The 21,845-nt window shown below is 36.9% G+C and overlaps 3 protein-coding genes across 4 annotated transcripts; 2 read left to right on the forward strand and 1 right to left on the reverse strand.

The window, feature by feature from the left end:
• Positions 1-2,634: 2,634 nt before the first annotated feature.
• On the reverse strand, positions 2,635-5,575 carry LOC121992926 (alcohol acyltransferase 9-like). Of its 2 annotated transcripts, XM_042547569.1 has the most exons (5): positions 5,406-5,575; positions 4,865-5,090; positions 4,501-4,618; positions 3,814-4,417; positions 2,635-3,727 (listed from the first exon to the last, which is right to left on the reverse strand). In XM_042547569.1, exons 4-5 carry the CDS (start codon positions 4,270-4,272, stop codon positions 2,807-2,809), a joined length of 1,380 nt encoding a protein of 459 aa, XP_042403503.1. In that variant the 5' UTR covers positions 4,273-4,417; positions 4,501-4,618; positions 4,865-5,090; positions 5,406-5,575; the 3' UTR covers positions 2,635-2,806. The 2 variants fall into 2 exon arrangements, with proteins under 2 accessions (XP_042403503.1, XP_042403504.1); XM_042547570.1 differs by having other exon boundaries at positions 4,501-5,090.
• A 133-nt stretch (positions 5,576-5,708) lies between these two features.
• On the forward strand, positions 5,709-9,620 carry LOC121992927 (ornithine transcarbamylase, chloroplastic-like). Its single transcript, XM_042547571.1, has 5 exons — positions 5,709-5,992; positions 6,565-6,899; positions 8,365-8,496; positions 8,577-8,852; positions 9,077-9,620. The coding sequence occupies exons 1-5, from the start codon at positions 5,764-5,766 to the stop codon at positions 9,257-9,259; spliced, it is 1,155 nt and encodes a 384-aa protein (XP_042403505.1). The 5' UTR covers positions 5,709-5,763; the 3' UTR covers positions 9,260-9,620.
• A 284-nt stretch (positions 9,621-9,904) lies between these two features.
• On the forward strand, positions 9,905-18,428 carry LOC121992928 (proteasome subunit alpha type-1-like). Its single transcript, XM_042547572.1, has 2 exons — positions 9,905-10,326; positions 17,758-18,428. Exons 1-2 carry the CDS (start codon positions 9,976-9,978, stop codon positions 18,193-18,195), a joined length of 789 nt encoding a protein of 262 aa, XP_042403506.1. The 5' UTR covers positions 9,905-9,975; the 3' UTR covers positions 18,196-18,428.
• Positions 18,429-21,845: the final 3,417 nt, after the last annotated feature.

The following is a 21,845-nucleotide window of genomic DNA, read 5'->3' on the forward strand; positions in this document are numbered from 1 at the left end:
GGGAGAGCTATATCTGAAGAAAACAACAATGAAGAAAGAGAATCCAGCTTCAGATCATATAAGTGAGGTTTGCATTTTACCTCCTGATCAACTATATTCGGGTATAACATTAATGCCTAAATCATTATATAAGCTTAAAACTAAGAATATCAAATTGAAAAAAGAAAAATATAAATTTAAAAACTATCTTAGCTAAAGAAGAATTTGATAAAATAAAAATGAAAATATAAAATTAAAAGAATAAATAGAATGTATTAAAAAAAATTTATATTCAAAATTTTCTATTTTAAATTTTAGAAATTATAAAGAGCTTAATTGACATTTACAAAATCATAGAGCCCAAATTGTAAAAGCAAAAAAAAAAAATATATCCCATGAATTTTTTTGATAAATCCCGTACATATAAATTTATTTTGGATTTCTAAATTATACTCCGTCTAAATAAAATTAATTTTTATACATGAATTAAATTTAATATGCTTTAGTTTTTAACTTTGTTTATCAAACTAATTATTTCGCATACCTTCAATTAATTTTTTTGTCTGTGCAAATAAAGACAATATTTACTTATATAAATATTTTTAAAATTTTCTGTAAGTTATTTATTTTTAATATTCTTATTTCAAAAAAATGAGTTTTAACTATTAAAAATGTTTAGAAAATTATTTTTTCAAAAACATAATATTTTTTTATCATAAGTTATCTTTTATGTTAGAATAATTTTTTTTAGAATTATTCAATAATTATCTGATTTCTTATGAATTTTTTATTAAAAATGTAATTTAATTTTTTTTTTTTAAATAAATTTTAAAAAAACTTGATTTTTTTGAGAAGTTACTGTTGTATTTTTGGATGGTGAGAAAAATCAACATTATTGTTAGGATTTGGAAATTATTTTTAATAATTGATTTAAAAAATAATGCTATTGGATTAAAAATATTTATTGTCGTTACATTACAAATATTTTTTAGGTGAAATTTTTTTTCCTAATCTAACTCATTCTGTTTGACTTTGACAAAAATCTTTAGGATTTTTTAAAATATTAAAATATTTGTTTTTATCAAAATAGAGAATTAATTGATAAAATTAGTATTTCTTTAATTAAGTATAAAGATAGATTTGTAAAAAAAAATCAATATTTTTCTAGCTATTTTTTATTTTTCCCTAACATATTTTCTAATGTTATAAGGGGAGAAAATTAGTATTAAATTTAGGGGAGGTATTGATATTGATTTAATTATTTACTTGTTATAATTGCAAACTAATTGAAGTTAATTGTAACATTACCAATTTTATTGTTTGATTTAATCCTAACATAGCTTCGATGCACATCAAAAAGGAAGAGATTGTAAATATCCCAAGTTGATTTTGATGTGATCAATCAGATTAAGTTAAACTTTGCAAATTTGATATCTTGTGTCTACGTGTGTAAGGACTTAGGAACACAAGAAATCGAGCGGAAAATACAACGAGAAAGAAGGTTGACACGAGAAGTGAATCGACAGACTTGGTGCATCTGAGGGACAAAGAGCTGTGGTAGAGTACACTGGCGGACGAGAACTAAACGCGTGATGCTTCTAAGGGATCAAAAGCTGATAAGAAAGTTTGCTCAAGGAGAAGACGGAGTTGGGTTTGTGTGAGCTCAACTCTGGATAGCTGAAAAATCACCCAAGGGACTGGAGCAGCATCTACAAAGTTGACTTATCTAAGCGCCTGGACCAAATCCAGATACCAGCTTGGGCCATCAGAGGCGCCCTTTCAAAGACATTACATCGAAGATAGAATTTGGGTCTACGTCAACAACATTCCAAACGCCCAGACTGATCCAGATGCCTAAGCATGGATAACCTTAATCCTCTTCATTCAACATAATACTAGTTTACTAATACTGTACTTTCATTTCCAAATTCGTTCTTTGTTTTTATTCGAGCGTTAATATTTGTAAGAAACTACTTCTCCTTCACCGAAAAAGATCTTCTAGTTGAGCTTCCACCGTCTTAGATTAGTAACCTTTCCAATTACAAGCCAAGTGAATTCTTTTGTACATCTACTTTTAATTAATGTTTATGTTTTATTTTTAAACTAACGTGTGTTCCTTGCTAAGTTCTAAAAGCGAGAAAAGTGCTAACTCTAACTGGCTTCGTCGGGACCTACAAGATATAATCAATAGAAATAGACAACCACATAAGACATGATTTCATGTTATTTTGAGTTCTATAGACTAATAAATTTAAAGTTCAAAATAATATGAAATTAGATTATATGTGTTCATCTAATTTTCTTGATTATATTTATGTCCCAAACATAAATTTAGCATAATATATGGAGAATGATGATTTTTTAGATGCAAATTGGTCATTAAAAAAAACTAATCATTTACTACATTATAGCAATCGATTCAGATCGTGTTGATGAACAATATCTCAAATTAATTACTACATTATAACAATCCGTGTTGATGAACAATATCTCAAATTAATTACTACATTATAACAATTGGTCGGATAAATATAAAGGGCCAAAATGAGTGTGAGAAATATAATTTGATAATTTTAAAATTTATGTATGTGATTTAAGTATTTCAAAACTTATCTCCATGGTAAGGTTATTTAATCACATTAGCTAACTGATTTATTTGAGGAAAGGAATGACTTTTTAACAATTTTGAAAATTAAAAGGACGTTTTTTATTTTCTATTAGATTTGTTTGCAATCATTTATTCTTTTTAGCACAATTTAATTCACCCAATTCTTCGCCTCGCGATCGCCATCATTTGTTTGCAATCATTTATTCTTTTTAGCACAATTTAATTCACCAAATTCTTCGCCTCGCGATCGCGATCGCCATCTCCGTCATCGTCATCTTCTAAATTCTCCTTGCAATGTTCCCGAAAGCGATCGGCCAACCCATGCGGCATCGACAGCAGCACCGTGAACGCATGCAGATCTCCGATCACCGGCAAAAAGAGACAATAAATCTCGCTCGTCACCGGACCCACGTGCAACGGTCGGCCCTCCCCGAAGTCGACGTCCTCAAGACCGAGCTTCGTCCACGGCGAGATCACCAAGCTCGATGCCAAGTTCGGCTTTGTTCTCCTCTCCTCCAGCAGATCCACCACCGACCGTACGTATTCGTTGCTCACGCGCGCCTTTGCCTCCTGCACCAACTCCACGCCGTAGCAAGCGCTCGACGCGAGCAAGTCCCTCGCCGTCGTTTCCGCGCAGGCCAGGACAAAGCCGTTGCCGTAGTATCCGACGGGAAGCTCCGGAATCAGCCGCCGGCGTGCGTCGGCGGAGAAAAGGAGCTTAATTGGAATCTGGGAGGAGGGCGGGGGGTGGAGGGACTTGACCCAGGCGCGCCAGATGTGGACTGCGAGGACTTCGAAGGAGGTGCACTTGAGCAAGGGGGCGCTCCGCCGCTTGAGGCGGAGGATGTGAGCGGAGGTGAACGTGAGGGAGACGGGGAGCAGAGGCTCAGAGAAGAGGAATTGAGATGGAACCGGTGGCGCCTCCGGCGCAGTGAATTCGGGATGGGGGAAGGCGATTCGAGGCGGGCGTCTCGGCTCTAAGATTCGACGGTCGTGGAACGGATCGACGGGGAGAGCTGAGTCTGGGTTGATGGTGAGCAGAGCCCATGCACGGAGGAACTGCGACGAGCCGATGCCGTCGCAGAGGCAGTGATTAATGGCGGCGCAGAGGATCATGCCGCCGCAACTGAGACGGGTTACCTGATCAGTCATCACGAGTCGATAAAATTCCTCTGCTTTCCTCCAAAATCAATAGAAAAATCAAAGAAAAGTTTGGGACGACTGACTTGAACGACGAGCGGTGGAACGCCGATGAAGCTCTGCGACTCCACTCTGCAGAGGAGCTTCCTCCACGATTTGTTGGGAGTTGAACTTCCAGCGATAAACTTGTCCGCCGTGAGGCCGTCAGCAAACGCCTCGGCTAGCAGAGCGCCCTCCCCATTGCAGTCCAGCTCGAACTTGTCGCCGTTCCCGCTCGCGGGCCGCAGGCGGCCCGCGAGGGGGTAGTAGTGGACGAGAACCTCTGCGAGAGAGGCGACGAGGGTGTCTGTCGGCACCGCTCGTCGGAAGGCGTAGAGGTACTTGATGGTGAACCGGAGGAAGTGCTGGTCGTCGAGGTTGGAGAGGTAGAGGGTATGGTGCGGCGTGTCGTGGCGGGGGCGCACCAGGATGGGGGCTCTGGGGCGGTAGCAGTCAGGAATTTCGACGGCGGATGAGGAGGAGGAGGAGGCGGCGGGCATTGGCATGACATCCACCACTTGGAAACGCACTAGCAGAAGACAAAAGATAGAGAGGGAGCGGCAGAGGAGAGGAAATGAGGTGGCACATTGTACCGATAGATGAAGGAGAAGAAAAAAAAGGACATGGAAATGGAATCGCAAGTTGGACGGCCTACGCAAGAGAGGAAAGGGAATTACAATTGGACGGCGTGCGCGCGGGGCTAAAATTTGGTAGGCAGTCGACAGGGGGCGTACCTGCAGCACTCGGAAGCGAACGTATCTGCAGCGTGTGAAATGGGCACAGCCGCAGTTCGATCCGCGCTCGGACGGCGGTCTCAACGTTGACCGGTTATGGGAGGAAAGCTTTTTAATTCTGTGTATATTACTTATATATATATAATCTTTAGGATTTATTACGTAAAATAAGGAAATAAGACCTAATTTGATATCATTTAATTATATAAAATATATTCAGAAAATCATTATGAACTATCTTCCAAAACAAACTAGTAATGCATGAGCTATAGCTTTAGTAGTAAAAGTATCATTTGGCTCAAGTAAAAGGGCAAAAAGAGAAAATGAGAAGAAAGAAATGCAAGGAGAAGACGACAGGAGCTACCAGTATAGTTAAGGGTGTACGATAGACCATTGCAGCCACGTGCCTTGACACCAAGCCGGAGATAAGGCCGCAGCCGGAGGTCTAGCAAGTGGCGTATCCTCGCAGCGGCTACATCTGTCAGTGTTAGAGCCTGCTTACGAGCTGCAGGACCGACCCTCTCCGCCACCGCCTTCAGAGCAGAAGACGCCATCTGTTACCCCAGTTCGGTTAATTGGACACCGAAACCCTACACACACACAAAAAAACCCTCATTGTATTCTGTACCATTCTCATCATTAGGGTGGGGCAATTCATCAAACACCATGAGTTCATATATCTGGCAAAAAAACTAACCAATTGCTAAGTAGAACAAATTCCGGCCTTACAAAGAAAAATCAATATTTATCTCCAATTTGGCAATCAATCTCGAAGGTGGATAGAAAACAAAGACAAAGGTTCTACAAATCGATGTACTTTTAACCTTACTGAGAAATCAGAAAACAATCGTGCCGATGCGAGCGAGAAAACAGAAGATCCAGTAAAAGAAGCGGAAATTCTTAACTGATCCAGGCGGAGATGAGCTTGAGGAGAAATCAAGAGCAAAGGAGGAACGGATTGTCCTGCGGCGATCTCATTCAAAGCTTGCCCCTTTCTCTCCCACCATTTTTTCGAGTATCCTTTGTTCAGGAACGCGAACGAGAGGGGAGTAGCTTGATCGTGTGCGTATTCCTATTACAGTTTTTAAAGCGCAGCCCCTCTGATTATTTTTTGCTGATTCCGGTCCGGTCCGGTCCGGTTCGGTCCGAAGGAACAGAGAATTAAAGCCCAATAATTTGACGGACGCTGGTTTACTTATTTCCACCTTTACGCACGAGACAAACACGTGCAAGAAAGAATCGCACTGACGAAACCAATCCCAAATGGCGGCGATAGCAGCAGCGGCCATCTCCGGCGGTGCGTCTCTCCTGTCCAATGGAGCCGCCCTCTCCTCCTACTCCTCTGAGTACACGGGGGGAATTCTCAGGCGCACGTTGGCACCACGGCTCCTTCCCTCGCCTGTGCCTGTTGCCCGCCTTCGCGGAGGCCGCATCTCATGCCGGACGTCCGCGCCCTCACATTCCGCCATTTCTGGTACCAAATCAGACGAGAGTAAGTTTTCTATCGTCTCTAGGTTTATCATTTTAGTTGACGGGTGATCGAGCGTCCTCGCTTTCGTGTGCGATGTGATCTAGCATGGACTTTGGGATTTTGGGTTTATTTGAGATGGACAATACTAGATATTTTTCAGGGCAATTCTGACGCAGACTGAGGTGTATGTGCGCTTTGTATTATGTTTCCCGAGTCATTGTGTTGACCATGGTCCATGGTATTCGCCAGGATATTTTCCCCGCTTATTTATTCGATCTTTCTTCATTTTTTGCAGCATTAGATAATCGTAGGATTTCAATTAGAAAACATTCACGATTTTTTCCTGCTTTTGTATTTCTAATGATTCTTGATTGTATTCACCATAAACCAATCCTGTGAGTAACATTGGAATCTTTGATTGAACCATTTATCTACTCAGTTCATGGAAATTAGTCAGCAGGATTAACTAATTCTGAAATGGAAATCAGATAAAATAATTTCTAGTGTCGTTCGTTGCTATTTAGGCATAGATATAAAATACATGTAGAAAGACTTTAGGTTCGATAATTTCTCAAATTGTGGTTTGTATGCAGTGAAATCTGGACCTAAGGACTTTCTCCACATCAATGACTTTGATAAGGAAACAATCCTCAAGATCATAAATCGAGCATCTGAGGTCAAAGCACTGTTAAAATCAGGAGATAGGTCTTTCCTTCCTTTCAAAGGAAAGACTATGGCCATGATTTTTGCTAAACCATCCATGAGGACCCGTGTTTCATTTGAGACTGGATTCTTCTTGCTTGGTGGCCATGCCATTTACCTAGGTCCTGATGATATCCAAATGGGCAAACGTGAGGAGACTCGAGATGTTGCTAGAGTACTTTCACGCTACAATGACATCCTTATGGCACGCGTATTTTCTCATCAGGTAAGATGGTTCGTTGCATTTTTCGACATCCCCATGGCACATGTAATTTCTCACGCACAGCCACTGATGAGATCACATGAAATCACATGGATGTTCTGCAGTGCTTGAATCCTTTGGTTTCTTCACTATGTTATTGCTGTTCTTATGTCTTCTACACTTTCAAGTGGTCCATAATTTTAAAGGTTGAAATTTAGAATTCTTATCAGGATTTTACAATAATGTGCGTCTTTAATTGCACATTCCAATGCACCATGCTATGCAATAGCAGAGAGGTAGTGAAACTTTTATATACTCAATTTTATTGTATGTTTTACTTTGTATCCCCTTTGATCAAGCATTATATTTCATGTTAATTTCTTAAGATGCTCGAATCACATTTATAAATCTGCAACTTACTGAATTCTTGCTGATTTGCTCTAAAGCTCATTTATCTGATAAATTAAGGCCTCATGGAATATACGATCAGGTTGTAGATGATTTAATACCTTTATCTCCCTGCTGGATGCCTAAGGCATAATGTTAATCAGATACGTTCACTAGTCTAAGCTGCAATTCACTAGTTTCACATTTGTGATTTACAAGCCAAGTTATAAAGAACTTTTTATTATTGTTCTTCAATATTGTCATGGGTGTCTTATTGTTTACATTTTATGAAAATGTGCTGTTAGCAATGTTAAAACTCAAACCCTTTTTGTGCTTTTATGGCATAGGGATCAGAATGTGCATATACGTATCAAAAATAAAACGTATCTATGCTTCTTTTGAACATATAAACTAGACTTTATTAGAAACTGCTATGCAACAATTTGTTTGGATTTAGCCTACGCAAACTGGAAATGCTTCATGCGATGACCATCCTTCTTTTGCTGAGGTGTTATAGCTGCTTCCAACCTTGTTTGATGCTGATGCCTAAACTATCTGAGACTTCGAGTTCCTGTGAATCTGATTTCTGTTAGCTTTCCAACATGCTAGGGAAGGGGAAACTTTGAGTTGGATTTTAGCAGTGAAGCTCCACTGATACTTCACATAGCCGAAGTAGGCCATATGTAGTGAGTTTAATAGGAGAAAAAAAGTGAGTCTTGAGTGAGCATAGGCTCTTAGCCAAGGTAGGTTTAAGCTAAAGTTGGAAGAACATGGCCGGAAGCCTTTGATACACACCTTTCATCGTGTAAAAGCATGGGAACATTCCATGTTGTATTAACTAGTTAATTTATCGACACAGGATCATGTCAGTTGGATGATCACCTGTCTCTATTGATCTTGTCTCATGTTGCTATAATGCTATTGATTAAATTTTGTTCTTGGCATTGTCATTTTTTACAAGTGTGGCTGCTAAAGGAGATGCTTGTTATAGAAGAGAGGTTCCAAAAGTACAAGATTTTTGCAATGGGCTTCTTGTGCAAATTTATACATCATATAATCCTTTATAATTGTTGCATCTTATAATCCTTTATAATCGTTGCAGGATATTTTGGACCTTGCTGCATATTCTTCTGTACCTGTTATAAATGGTCTGACTGACTATAACCATCCATGCCAAATAATGGCTGATGCACTTACAATTATCGAACACATCGGTCAATTGGAGGGAGCCAAGGTATCCATTACTTAAAGTGGACTTTGATTGGAGACATGCAGAATTGAGCTGTTGAAACATATTTTTGTGATTCTCCATAGGTTGTGTATGTCGGAGACGGGAACAATATTGTACACTCTTGGCTTTTGTTGGCATCTGTGGTTCCTTTCCATTTTGTATGTGCTTGCCCAAAAGGATTTGAACCGGATGAGAAGACTGTCGAAAAGGCAAGGAGTGCTGGAGTTAGTAAGATTGAAATTACTGATGGCCCAAAGGAAGCCGTCAAGGGTGCAGATGTTGTGTACTCAGATGTTTGGGCTAGCATGGGGCAAAAAGAGGAGGCTTCATACAGAAAGCAGAAGTTCCAAGGATTTCAGGTACATCAGTAGTCGCCCTTCCTTTTTTTTCCGAAAACTTTGAACTTAAAACAGATTTATAGACATCAAGCTTAAATAAAAAATTTCTCCATGTGAATATTTAAACAAGCTTATACTTATTTGATAATAGGGATCCGTTTGAGATGGTTACAATAACCTACTGGAAGCTTTGTCGTAATGTATTTACCTAATATTAGAGGCATACTAAACGAATGTACTTGCAGATTGATGAAGCCCTGATGGAGATTGCTGGTCCAAAGGCTTACTTCATGCATTGCTTACCCACAGAGAGAGGCGTAGAGGTTACCAACGGTGTCATCGAAGCTCCCAACTCAATTGTTTTCCCCCAGGCCGAAAATCGGATGCATGCACAAAATGCCATCATGCTCCACCTCTTGGGTCTCTAGGATCATCATATCACTAACTATGTGATGAAAGGCTAATCAAGGTCTCTTCCTGTTTTTTCAATAGGATTATCAATTTGGATTTTGGAAGACAGTTAATGAGGTTTCAGTACGTCATCTAGTGATAAAATAAGGATATCTTTACAGTCAATTTGGGTTAATTCGCCTGTACGGACAATATTCTCACCTCTCATATTTAAATGGTGGGACCCACTCAGGGTTAGTAGGGCTCATTATCTAAATGTGAGAGGTGAGGACACTGCTTATATACAAGTATTGAAATTTTCCGTCAATTGAGGTGAGGGAAGGATAATAAAAGAGAATGTAATTTCTAATCTTATTTTATCCTCCGGTATCTTTCAAATGGCCTATTGAGGTGTAAGGAAGCTCATCCATCCAAAGGGTTAATATGAAAAATAAGATGGATATTATTTTGATATTTTAAAAAAAATGTGATCGGGGTGTTTTTTATTTTTTTATTTTTCCAATTTATTTATTTTTGTTGTTATTATTATTATTTTTTATCTTATAAAAAATAACAAATTTCGCACTGGCTCAATGCAACTTTTGATGAATTTGGGTGCATCTCTAGTGGCCTGGCCCAGTTTAGACATGGGCCTTCTCTGCCTTGGGAAAGAAGCTAGTGGAACCCGGAACTAATACCTAATTGCGACGGTCACGAAGGAGAAGGAGAAGGAGAAGGAGAGAAAAGTGCAGCGATGTTTAGGAACCAGTACGACACTGATGTCACTACCTGGAGCCCGGCGGGGAGGCTGTTCCAGGTTGAGTACGCCATGGAGGCTGTCAAGCAGGGCGCAGCCGCGGTCGGCCTCCGCTCCGCCTCGCACGTCGTCCTCGCCACCGTCAACAAGGCCGCCTCCGATCTCTCCTCCTACCAGAAAAAGGTATTCAAGATCGACGATCACATCGGTGTTGCCATAGCCGGTCTCACTGCCGACGGCCGCGTTCTCTCTCGCTACCTCCGCAACGAATGCATCAACCACGCCTTTGTCTACGAGTCTCCTCTACCTGTCTCCCGCCTCGTCGTACGACTCGCCGATAAGGCCCAGGTGCCCGCTCCATTTTTTTTTCCTTTTCTTTTCTCTTAGCTAGTTGTTTGGATTCCCAAAGACTGAATCATATAGTTATACTAATATGTATATGTGAATCTACAATTAGGATCTAGCTAAGTCATTTGGAATTTTTAGTTGGCATTTTCGACTTAAATTGCTATTTTTAATTAAAAACACACACTTAATTTTGTTATATTTTTCGCCCTGTTTACCTTCAATTCCTAGTTAGTTAGTCTCTTTCAGTTGTGACTACCCAACATTTGAAAGAATGTTCAACTGTTTTAAGTCTTTATAATTTGTCTCGGATAGAACTAAAGTTCCCCTAACGTTTCCAGTACATGTAGTCTTCTTGCATAGACATTGGAAGGGTGAGGAAGTGAGGAGATTTGGTGGTGGCCTCTTGCGTGGGAAGATTAGTTAGAGTAGGAAAAAAAAATGCACGGGAGAACATTTTTTTTTTTTTTGTGCTTTGTGCTGTACATAAGGTGCATCTAAGCTTTGATGAGCTGCAAAACATTATAAGGCTAGGTGTTTGTCTTAAGTTTCTTATTTGCATGATTTTCAAGTAAACCTTAAGTTTCTTAGTTCTCCCCTATTTGCTTTTCCCTCTTTTTCCTTAACTCTTAACTCTCTATTTGTTATGAAGTAAAAGAGCAAGTAAAATTAACAAAAATCTTCTATGTCATCAAGCAAAAATTTTATTGAATAGCTAATATGTCTAATCTACATAACTTTTGTTGCATCACTTTGCAAGTTCTTATCTTTTTTTTACTCTCATGTTTGACTTAATTAGATGATTTATGTATAATAATGATTCAGTATATGAATATTCTAGGTATCTAGTTTTGTAAAAATGCTATTTATCTCTAGGTTGTCCATGCTGGATGACTGGATCTTGTTTAGACTCGACTGATTCAGCTTTGCCTTTTAAAAAAATTGGAACTGGTCATAATTGATCAAAAAATTTAACTGCTCTAAAAATTGAAACTGCTTATAAGTGTTCAAGAGTCCAGTCAAGATTATTTCCACTTAATTTAAATAAGCCTCAATTTTTAATGGGCTTATCTTGTTAAAATGGTGATGTCATTAGCTGATTTGAAGCCATTCATTTTCAATCCATCCCATCTGATATTTGTTCAAGTAAGCAAGCATCGGGGAACAAGAATACTAACAATGGTGACAAAAGAGGAATGATATACTGCAAGAAAGTATTGAATGAATATTCATATAGCTTATTGTCATTTCTCAATGTTGTTTCTCTCCATGTCTGCATTGTTGCTGTTATGCTTCTTCTATGCGTCATTTTTCATTTGACTAATAGGAACCCTAGTGCTTTCTCATTCTCTCCCTATTTTTTTTTTTTAGGTAATATCTCAGGTTTCGGTTTGAGTTCAATTTTGGATATTTTCTTCTTACCTAAGTCCCATACTAGTGAACGGTTTTGATACATGACAATGACTAATATTTTTGGATAAAATTTATCTAGTTAAAGACCTTAATTTACTATGTATTCTTTCTATGGTATGGTTGATTCATGAAATAGAATAGAGAAAGAATAACATATTATTTCTAGGGAATAGAATAGGTAAAGAATAAACAAAGAACAAGATTTCCTTAGTCATGTTCATGGATTAGAATAGACAAATAATATATGAAATAGATTTCACAATTGAAAAAGAAATACATTATGTAAATAATTTGTCTTACATGATCTTCCTGATTAGTTTGTATAAGCCTTGGCCAGGCCGAGCGGACTACCAATTCCGATCAAGCTGTGTTGCACGATCTGACAGATTGAACTGATTGACCGACAAACAGCCCAGTTACCCATATTGTCTGGCTTGATTTGGCCACCTGGACTATGCAAGCTGCACAACTGATTTGTATAGCTCCTCTGGCTTGACTGATCTGTTTGGCCCATCATGCTTACCAACCTGTTCGATTTGAATCTGAGCCATCCAGCTTGACCAACCCAACCGAACCAACTAGCTTATCTGACCCAACCAACTCAACTTTTCCACTTGGTCTGTCTGTCATGTGTTGCTCATCCAGAATGACTAACCCAATTGGCTCATTTGGGTTGTTTAGTTTGTGTAACTTGGTTAGTCCAGTTGGAATATCTGGATATATTGTTTGAAAGATGAAGTGAATAAGGGATAGGTATTCCTAGAAAAGCTTTGTTGCCCTTTACAAGTAACAAAATACTTTGGTCTATTAGACAAACTATTCTGTCAATTCATCATGTCATTTTCAACTCACTTTTTATGAATGTGATGCTTACCATTGGATAATAGTTTGATATATTATGATAACTCATTCTTATTAATAAAAACATATAAACGATTGTAATGATTTCTTTTTAAACAATTCTAAATCAAGCTAACTTTCTGGATCATCATGGTATACATAGGCATGTTTTGCCTTTAGTGAACATCATTCTTCATGGATTTTGAATTCATGTTTTTCAGTTAAAACAATAAGGACTGATCTGCGTGTAAAGGAAGTTGAGAGAATATGGAAACAACATAGGATGTAACTATGAAGAAGACAGAGCAACTGGTGTTATTTCTTTAATTACATATTTCCCTTGACAAGTACAATAAGCCATTAAGCCTAATGTATATGCTGAGTGCATCTGTGAGAAGAAATAAATAATCTGTAGCTTGATTAGTTGTCCTCATATGAGAAATGAGGTTACCTGTAATTTTGTTTGTCCCTTGGGAAACAGGAAATCAGTAACTTTGGTCTATTAGACTCAAATTATTCTATCAGACAATTAAGTCAACTTTCAGCTCATTTTTCTACTGATGCAGTGCTCCCCATTGGAAAATAGTTTTATCTATCATGAAAATTATATGGCATAGCTGTCGGTCATGGTTCCCTTTCAACTTTTTTTTTTTATGGACTAAAGTTTTTCTGGATCATGTACATAGGCATGTCTCTGCTTTTAGGAAAAGCAATTCATCTAGGAGTTAGTGAAAAGTTTATGTTTTTTCTGGAAGAAGTATAGTGACAGATTTGATCCACATAAAATGTATGTTGAGAACTCAAAGATCACTTTGGGAAACAACACAGTAGACTGAAGAACAGAGAGCATCTTCTGATTTCTAAGATAGAAAAACACTACTGAGAAATAAACATAGTTGCTTGATAATTCTCAATACATATGATTGTTACTACTCCGTTACCTAGACTCTTTGCCAACCCTTGTACTTGTGTTGGTAAGACACAACCTCAGTACGAGGATAACCTATTTGTACATATTTGACTTCATGCTCTTCCTTGCATAGATTCATTTTACTTGTGTTGGTATATCACAACCTCAGTGAGTATATCATATTTGTATAGATCTCTTTGACTTCTTGCAACTCCGCCCATGATGACCGGTCATGGCCGGTCCCAAGCCCGGATAAAGGAGGAGGGTTGCGTTAGGTTGCCAGCCAGCGTCAAACTATGACAAATATTTCATGAATGAATCCATTAAACTATTGTGCTAATGCTAGGTTGTTCCCCGGAAGGAACGCGTTGCAGGGTCCGACTGTAACTTCTCGGCAAGGACCGCTACATCTCCAGAACTCGGGTGTAGTAATAAATATGCAAGAGTTCGCGTTACAGGGTAACGTCTCAGCAAGGACCGCTACATCTCCATGAGAACTTGGGTGTAGTGTTAAATAGACAAGAGTTCTCACACCATAGGTTAGATAAGAACAAATATGATAGGAAAACTAATAATCTAAGATTTGGAACTTGGAACATAGGAACTCTCACTAGTAAATCAATGGAGGTAGTAGATATAATGATTAGGAGAAAAATTAATATTTTGTGTGTACAAGAGACAAAATGGACAGGTGAGAAGGCAAAGATGATAGAGAACACAGGTTTTAAGTTATGGTACACTGGAAAGAGTAAAACAAGAAATGGAGTGGGTATTATTGTAGATAGTTTGTTAAAGGATGAAGTTGTAGGAGTAGTTAGAAAAGGGGATAGAATTATAGCCCTTAAGATAATAGTGGCGAAAGAAACTATGAACATAATTAGCGTATATGCACCACAAGTAGGATTAGATGAAGCTACCAAATCAAGGTTTTGGGAGGACTTAGATGAAATATTACAAAATATTTCACCAAATGAAAGGATTTTAATAGGAGGTGATCTAAATGGACATGTCGGAGTGAAAAATGAGGAATATGAGAGAGTACATGGGAGTTATGGGTTTGGAACGAGGAATGAGGAAGGGAAAACTATATTAGATTTTGCGATAGCATATGACCTTATATTAGCTAATACGTTTTTTAAGAAAAGAGAAGAACACTTAGTCACATTCAAAAGTGGGAATAATAAATCGCAAATTGACTTTCTTATGGTTAGGAAGAAGGATAGAAAGATTTGTAAAGATTGCAAAGTCATCCCTGGAGAAAGCTTAACTACCCAACATAGGGTAGTAGTGTTGGATATACGTCTTAAACATAATATCAATAGAAAGAAAATATATACAATTCCTAGAATTAAGTGGTGGAAGTTAAAGGATGGGAAGCAACATATATTTAAGGAGAAGGTAGAAGTACAAGTATTAGGTGAAATATACGATGACTCTAATACAACATGGGATAAGATGGTATCAAAGTTGAAAATAGTAGCTAAGAGTGTCCTCGGTGAGTCAAAGGAGCATGCACCACTAAGTAAAGAATCTTGGTGGTGGAATTAGAAAGTACAAGAAAAAGTGAAGGAAAAACGAATAGCTTATAAGGAATTATATATTTGTAAGAATGAGGAAAACTTAAAAAAATATACAATAGCCAAGAAAGAAGCTAAGAAAGTGGTGAGTGAAGCAAAAAATGAAACTTTTGAACGGTTATATCAAAAATTGGATACAAAAGAAGGTGAAAGAGACATTTATAGAATAGCTAAAGTGAGAGAAAGAAAAACAAGAGATCTTAGCCAAATAAAATGTATTAAAGGTGAATGTAATAGGGTATAGTGAAGGCTGAGAAATAAAAGAGCTGTGGAAAATTTAGGTGACCAACTTAATCTATGTAATTTAATTAGGCTAGAAAAGCATGAAAATTTTAATTTTATTAGAGAATTCAAACTTTAAAAGTAAAAAAACTTTAAATGAGATGCATAATGGAAAAACGATTGGACCGGATGATATTCCAATAGAGGTATGGAAGTGCTTAGGAAACAAGGTATTGAATGGCTTAAAAAATTATTTAACATGATATTGAAAACGAAAAAATCGATTGGATAAGTACTCTAGTTCCCTTATATAAGAATAAGGGAGACGTACAAAATTATGCAAACTGTAGGGGTATTAAACTAATGAGTCATACTATGAAACTTTGGGAAAAAATAATAGAAAAAAGATTAAGGAAGGAGACCACAGTGACAGAAAATCAATTTGGGTTCATGCCTGGAAGGTCGACAATAGAAGCTATACATCTTCTTAGACAATTAATTGAAAAATATCGGGAGCAAAAACAAGATCTACACATGGTATTCATTGACTTAGAAAAAGCGTATGATAGAGTCCCAAGAGAAATTATATGACGAATTTTAGAAAAGAGAGGTGTTAGCGTAACATATATTGAACTAATTAAGGATATGTATGAGGATGTAACGACCAGAGTAAAGACTTCAGGCTGAAACATTTCCAATAAAGATAGGGTTACATCAAGGATCAGCTCTAAGTCCCTATCTTTTTACACTAATTATGGACGAACTCACTGCGCACATTCAAGACACAGTACCGTGGTGCATGTTGTTTGCAGATGATATTATTTTGGTAGATGAGACACGTGAAGGAGTAAATGCTAAGCTAGAATCTTGGAGGGAAACACTAGAAGGGAAAGGTTTTAAGGTTAGTAGATTAAAGACAGAATATATGGAATTTAAGTTTAGCAATATTAGAAGTAATGAAACAATTGTTAAGATAGGAGAGGACGAGTTGCCTGGAACCGAGCGATTTAAATATTTAGGATCATTTTTACAAAATGATGGAGGGATTGAGAGAGATGTCTTACATAGAATACAAGCAGGATGGGTGAAATGGAGGGGAGCGTCGAGTGTTTTATGTGACCGTAAAGTACCTCTTAAACTTAAAGGTAAGTTCTATAAAATCGCAGTTAGACCTGCTATGTTATATGAAGCTGAATGTTGGGCTATGACTCGAGCAGAAGATGAGAGTTGCAGAGATGAGGATGTTAAGGTGGATGTGTGGGCATACGAAGATGGACAAAATAAGAAATGAGAGCATTAGAGAGAAAGTCGGAGTTGCATCTATTGAGGAAAAGCTCCGAGAGACACGTTTAAGATGGTACGGACATGTGACGACCAATAAATGCTCCAGTTAGGCGATGTGAAACTATGATAAACATGCATATCAAACGAGGAAGAGGAAGACCAAAAAAGACTTGGTTAGCAACAATAAAACAAGATAAAATTTATTTAAATATAGATGATGATATAATAGGAGATAGAGCTCAATGGCGTAAAAGGATTCATACAGCCGACCCCACCTAGTGGGAAAAGGCTTGGTTGTTGTTGTTGTTGTTGTTGTTCTTTGACTTCTTGCTCTTCTTTGATGATATTATGTATTGATAACTAGATTCGTGTTCTTATTGGATACTGTTTGCAGGTCTGAGTAATACATGGTTTCTGTATCAAGTTACCTCGTCTATTTTTCTGAAATAAGCCATATATATCCCTTACCTCGTAATTTTTTCAGTCCATTTTCTACTGGTATGGTGCTTGACCATTGTTAATGATTTGATCTCATGAAATTCATTCTCTATTTAGACACCGATGGATACGAAATTTATTCTCATTTAATTATTATGAAAACTACATGTATCTTAGAATTGTTAACGAAGGGGAGAACCTAAGCCTTGCATACAAGTTTTTTTTTCATTATTTACAGATTCCTCACGAGAAAACTCTTCTTTTTCTTTGTTCTCTTATAAATCTAGTTCAAGATTCAGCTTAGCGTCTCTCATTTGAAAATTGTCTTTGGAATGAGGTGCATGGTTTTGTAAAGCTCAGATAATTCACATGGGACAAGAATGCTTTACAACGGTTAAGTTTTATAATGGATAATATTAACATGGTATGATAGTGTATAATGTAACTTCCACCTACAAAACAAAACCGGTGACGGAATTTGAAATTTGGGGCAGACCAGGTTGCTTAATGATTTTAACATTTTTTTGTAGGTTGGAGTAGGAGATGGTATATCATTTGTAGTTGGAATTTTTTAACTCTGGACTTGAGCTTGTAAATGTTAAGTTTAGATCAGTTTTAGATGAACTTATTTAGTCATGTGGGCATGGTTCTCTAGGGATTTTATAATTGGTGCCTAAGACACTAATTGTTTTGTTAAAGTTGAAATGACAGCGCATATCTGGCCTCACTCTAATGATTCTTCAAGAACAGGTGTGCACGCAGCGATCATGGAAAAGACCATACGGAGTTGGCCTGCTTGTTGCTGGATTAGATGAAACTGGAGCTCACCTCTACTACAACTGCCCCAGTGGAAACTACTTTGAGTACCAGGCATTCGCAATTGGATCCCGCTCACAAGCTGCAAAAACTTTCTTGGAACGCAGATTCGAGTCTTTCAACAACTATTCTCGTGATGAACTGATCAAAGATGCAATTTTTGCCATCAAGGAGACTTTACAAGGAGAGAAGCTGACTAGTGCCATCTGCACGTTAGCTGTTGTTGGAAAAGACGAGGCCTTTCATTTGATTGACCAGAAGATAATTCAGGAACTGATTGATTCAATGGAGATCAAAGAAGATGCTCCTGCTGACCAGGCTCCTGTAACAGATGAGGACGGAAGCACTGGAGCTGCTCCGATGGATATCTGATGAGAGAGAGACTTAAATTCAAAATTCAATGACATGCCTGCAGTTAGTTGATAGTCATGCTTGCACCAACTCTCTAGTGAAATGTTATTCCTAATTTTAAACACATCTGCACCTCGAGAATTTGTTGTGGGTTATATTAAAACTGGTTTGTTTCCCCAGCGATGCTCTGGACGATGTTATGCATTACCCGTAAAATGTCATGTCAGTCGTGTTGATGACTTGATGCTGCATTATTGAGTTTGCGCAAGTAGTGTTGCTTAGAATGAGTTTTTATAGAACATCCGGTAGAAAAGTGGGACCAACGGTCTTTTCTGGGCAAAATTTTCCCAACCCGAGGACTTCCGTTCGGGTCATTTCCGAACTGTTGCAGCAATACTTGTGCATCAATTTGAACACTTAATTTCTTACTCCGACTTAACTATTTATTTCAAAAGCTTGAGGAAATAGATGATAAATCAATGTATATTATGTGCGAGCAATGTTCAACTAAAAGAAAAATAATAAAAACACGTCTTGTCACTTTATTGGCATCTTGACTCGATCAAAAGGCTAAAAAAAAAAAGGCCAATCTTACTGAATCCATTGTACTCACTACAGGGAGACTCCACCTAAAGGCAAAGGAAAAAAAAAACAAATCCTACTGGTATCCATTAAACTCACTACGACCTTTACAGTTGTACATTCATTCATTCATCTTCAAGTGGCAAAAGGCAAGAGAGAAGCACCCTTCCTTATGGCTGGATTTTAAGTTCAACCAATACCACTAATAATATGATATATCCTACTAATTTATTTGCAATCAACGTTCCAAAAGTATAACTCATAGCAAAATTATATGGGCAGACCTCCCATTTAAAACTTGGTTCCCAATCCAAACCATCACTGTTTCAAAAAGACATTGATGTGGACAAGGGTACTTTGAAGCTAGCAAAGGCATTAACAATTTCAATCATTCATATTTCTTCCTATCCCCATGCATTGTATCTAAGCTCCACTTTGAGTTTTATATATAGAATTAACTAGATGTGTGCAATGCTGATCCCTGATCACATTTTGTTCTTTTGCAAATCATCTACAGTTTTTATTTATTGCTGAGGGAAAATATGACCCACAAGAATGAGAATAAAGATGGAAAAACGGATCGAAAACAATAGATTAAAGGTTAAAATAAGTGAGAGTGGATGGAAGCTGGTGGTGTGGTGGGTTACAGGGTGGCCTCAATGTCCACAGCAGTCGGAGACAAAACCACATGAAGAAGAGGGGGAAAGATCTACCAACAATCTCACATCTCCATACTGCCTTTGGTCTCCATTACTTCCCTCTTTATCATGCCCAATGCTCCTACTCTCTAGCCATTTCAGACTAAAGAATAACACTTTGAGCATTACATATTCCTGTGGAGTGGCCTCTTACTACCACTTGACGAAATTTTTAATATTTTTTGGGGAATTCATTTTTCCAGGGGAATCCATTTCTGTATAGCTCAAGTCTCTCTCGCATTAATGAATCCCATGTTCTGTATATATCAAATGTTTCTACGTTTCTATCCTTCCTTATCTCTGAAATAAAATAATCAGTGATTTGATGGAGAAATTAATTAATGAAGATTTTACATGGGCAAAACTCAAAAGCGTCCATAAATACTGACATGAGGGCTTCTTTTCAATTATAATCCAATAAATGAAGTAAACTTTTTGAAATATTCTCTTATCAATTTTTAAGATTTAAGTTGTTATTATTCGAGAGGGTAGAGGCTAACAGTTAGTGCCTATAACGTGTAACAGCTGATTGCTAATTTTTATAATAATATCATTATTTTATGTTGATATTATAAACTCATGATTTCTTTATGTGTTTTGAATATGAGACTTTATTTGTTTCGAGGATTTATTATAGATTTTTATTGGAAATCCTCCTACCATTATTCTCATGGTCCGGATCTCCCCATCTCCTTTGTTAAGGTTTTTCATATGATTCTATTTTGATCATGACTTTGATACTACTTACTAGACTAATGAAACTCATATATCCCCATAATAATACTATCAGATTGTCAACTTTGAATCTCATATTAATGAAGATATTTTGTCTTATAGATTCATGATTGTCTAATTTTAATTGTAATCTCAACACGTTGTTTATTTGATCCCTTCCACACCAAATTGAATGCTCTGAACATTCACTTTTCGCAGACCTGATTTAATTTCCTATGAGGTCCCTGCAGCAGGTAAAAACACCAAGCCAATCGATCAATATTACCTGAACCCATAATGTTCCTTTCCCCTCGAGCATTTATTCTTCGTTGGATTCCCCTTTCCCTCGGATCAGCTGCAGCGTCTCTATCACCCTGTATATCATTTATATTCTATTGAAAAAAGGTTTTTTTTCTTTTCTTTATCTTTCCACTGAAATCACAGAGGGAATCTCTCAGTAACAGTAAAATTGAGTTTTGTTCAAGATTAATCTCTCAGTAACAGTAAATTGAGTTTTATTCGAGATTAGAGGATGCAGCTTTAATCTCTGGGCCTCATGCATGCGCATGCCAATCGCAGTCAGCTTTCTCTACCACACAAAGGTCAAACCTAGAAAGGCTAGAACAGAGAGAGGCTGAGAGGGGGCGATCAAAACTAGTGGTTTTGTGGGATAAGGAAGGAAAAGGGATGCAAGTAGGGCTCATTCAGGGGGTGTTTTGGTTTCCAGGAAGGAGATGAGAATAGAAATAAGAATGGTAAAAATGGAGAATGGAAATGAAGGGATTTCCATTCTCCTATTTTATTAAGTAATAGTCCATTTCTAGGGAATTGAATCCTTAGAGCCCCAACTAATTTCCTAAATTAAGGGTATCTTTAATCGTTAGAGTTTTAAATGAGATATTTTTAAAATTTTAATATGTCACATTAATATTATAAATATTCATTGAAACATTTCAAATCGTTAAAGTTTTGGTTTTTTTTTAAATTCTCTCCGAATATAGTTGCATGACTTTATGCATATTACATCAATTTCAATATAAATTTACTATTCTCTCGACAATTAAAAAAAATCATGTATATATTTTTTTCATTTAATATCTTTATATAATTTTCATTTGATATTTTAATTAATTATAATCTTTAATTTAATTTATTTATAATTAACAATTAATTAATTTATAATTTATAATTTATAATTTATAATTTATAATTTAATATAATTTATCATTTTATTTAATATTTAATTATTTTATAAATTTAACTTAATTATAATCATTTGTAACTCATCTCAAATATATTTATTTTTAAAAAAAAAAATATATAATTTTGATTATTACTAATTATTTATAAACTGAAACATTATAATTAGCTCATCAAATAATTTATTTTAAGTTATTTAAAAAGATCAATCATGTATATTAATTATTGACTCCATCTTCCCAAAAAAAATAAAAATAAATAAGTTTAAAAATTCAAACATGCTCTTGAATTAAAAATTTCAAACCACATCTATACAATTATAAAAAAAAATTTAATGAGATTTTTAAATTTTACACACCTTTAATAAATCTTAAATTGGTGATGCTCTCAAAACTAATTTTCTTGGGTCGTGATTATATTTCTCTGCCAGGAATTCCGACGCTTTGACTGTTTCAATGGTTAATTTTCGTCCGTATT

The sequence above is a fragment of the Zingiber officinale genome, chromosome 6B (genome assembly GCF_018446385.1).
Source record: "Zingiber officinale cultivar Zhangliang chromosome 6B, Zo_v1.1, whole genome shotgun sequence".
NCBI classification, from domain to species: domain Eukaryota; kingdom Viridiplantae; phylum Streptophyta; class Magnoliopsida; order Zingiberales; family Zingiberaceae; genus Zingiber; species Zingiber officinale.

Bases quoted from the DNA above. Each gene is read 5' to 3' on its own strand.
- LOC121992926 (XM_042547569.1), bottom strand. From the start codon at position 4,272: ATGCCAATGCCCGCCGCCTCCTCCTCCTCCTCATCCGCCGTCGAAATT. The intron at 3,728-3,813 runs GTCAGTCGTCCC...ATGACTGATCAG, and splicing joins TTCCACCGCTCGTCGTTCAA to GTAACCCGTCTCAGTTGCGG.
- LOC121992927 (XM_042547571.1), top strand. From the start codon at position 5,764: ATGGCGGCGATAGCAGCAGCGGCCATCTCCGGCGGTGCGTCTCTCCTG. The intron at 5,993-6,564 runs GTAAGTTTTCTA...GTTTGTATGCAG, and splicing joins TGGTACCAAATCAGACGAGA to TGAAATCTGGACCTAAGGAC. The intron at 8,497-8,576 runs GTATCCATTACT...GATTCTCCATAG, and splicing joins GTCAATTGGAGGGAGCCAAG to GTTGTGTATGTCGGAGACGG.
- LOC121992928 (XM_042547572.1), top strand. From the start codon at position 9,976: ATGTTTAGGAACCAGTACGACACTGATGTCACTACCTGGAGCCCGGCG. The intron at 10,327-17,757 runs GTGCCCGCTCCA...CTTCAAGAACAG, and splicing joins GACTCGCCGATAAGGCCCAG to GTGTGCACGCAGCGATCATG.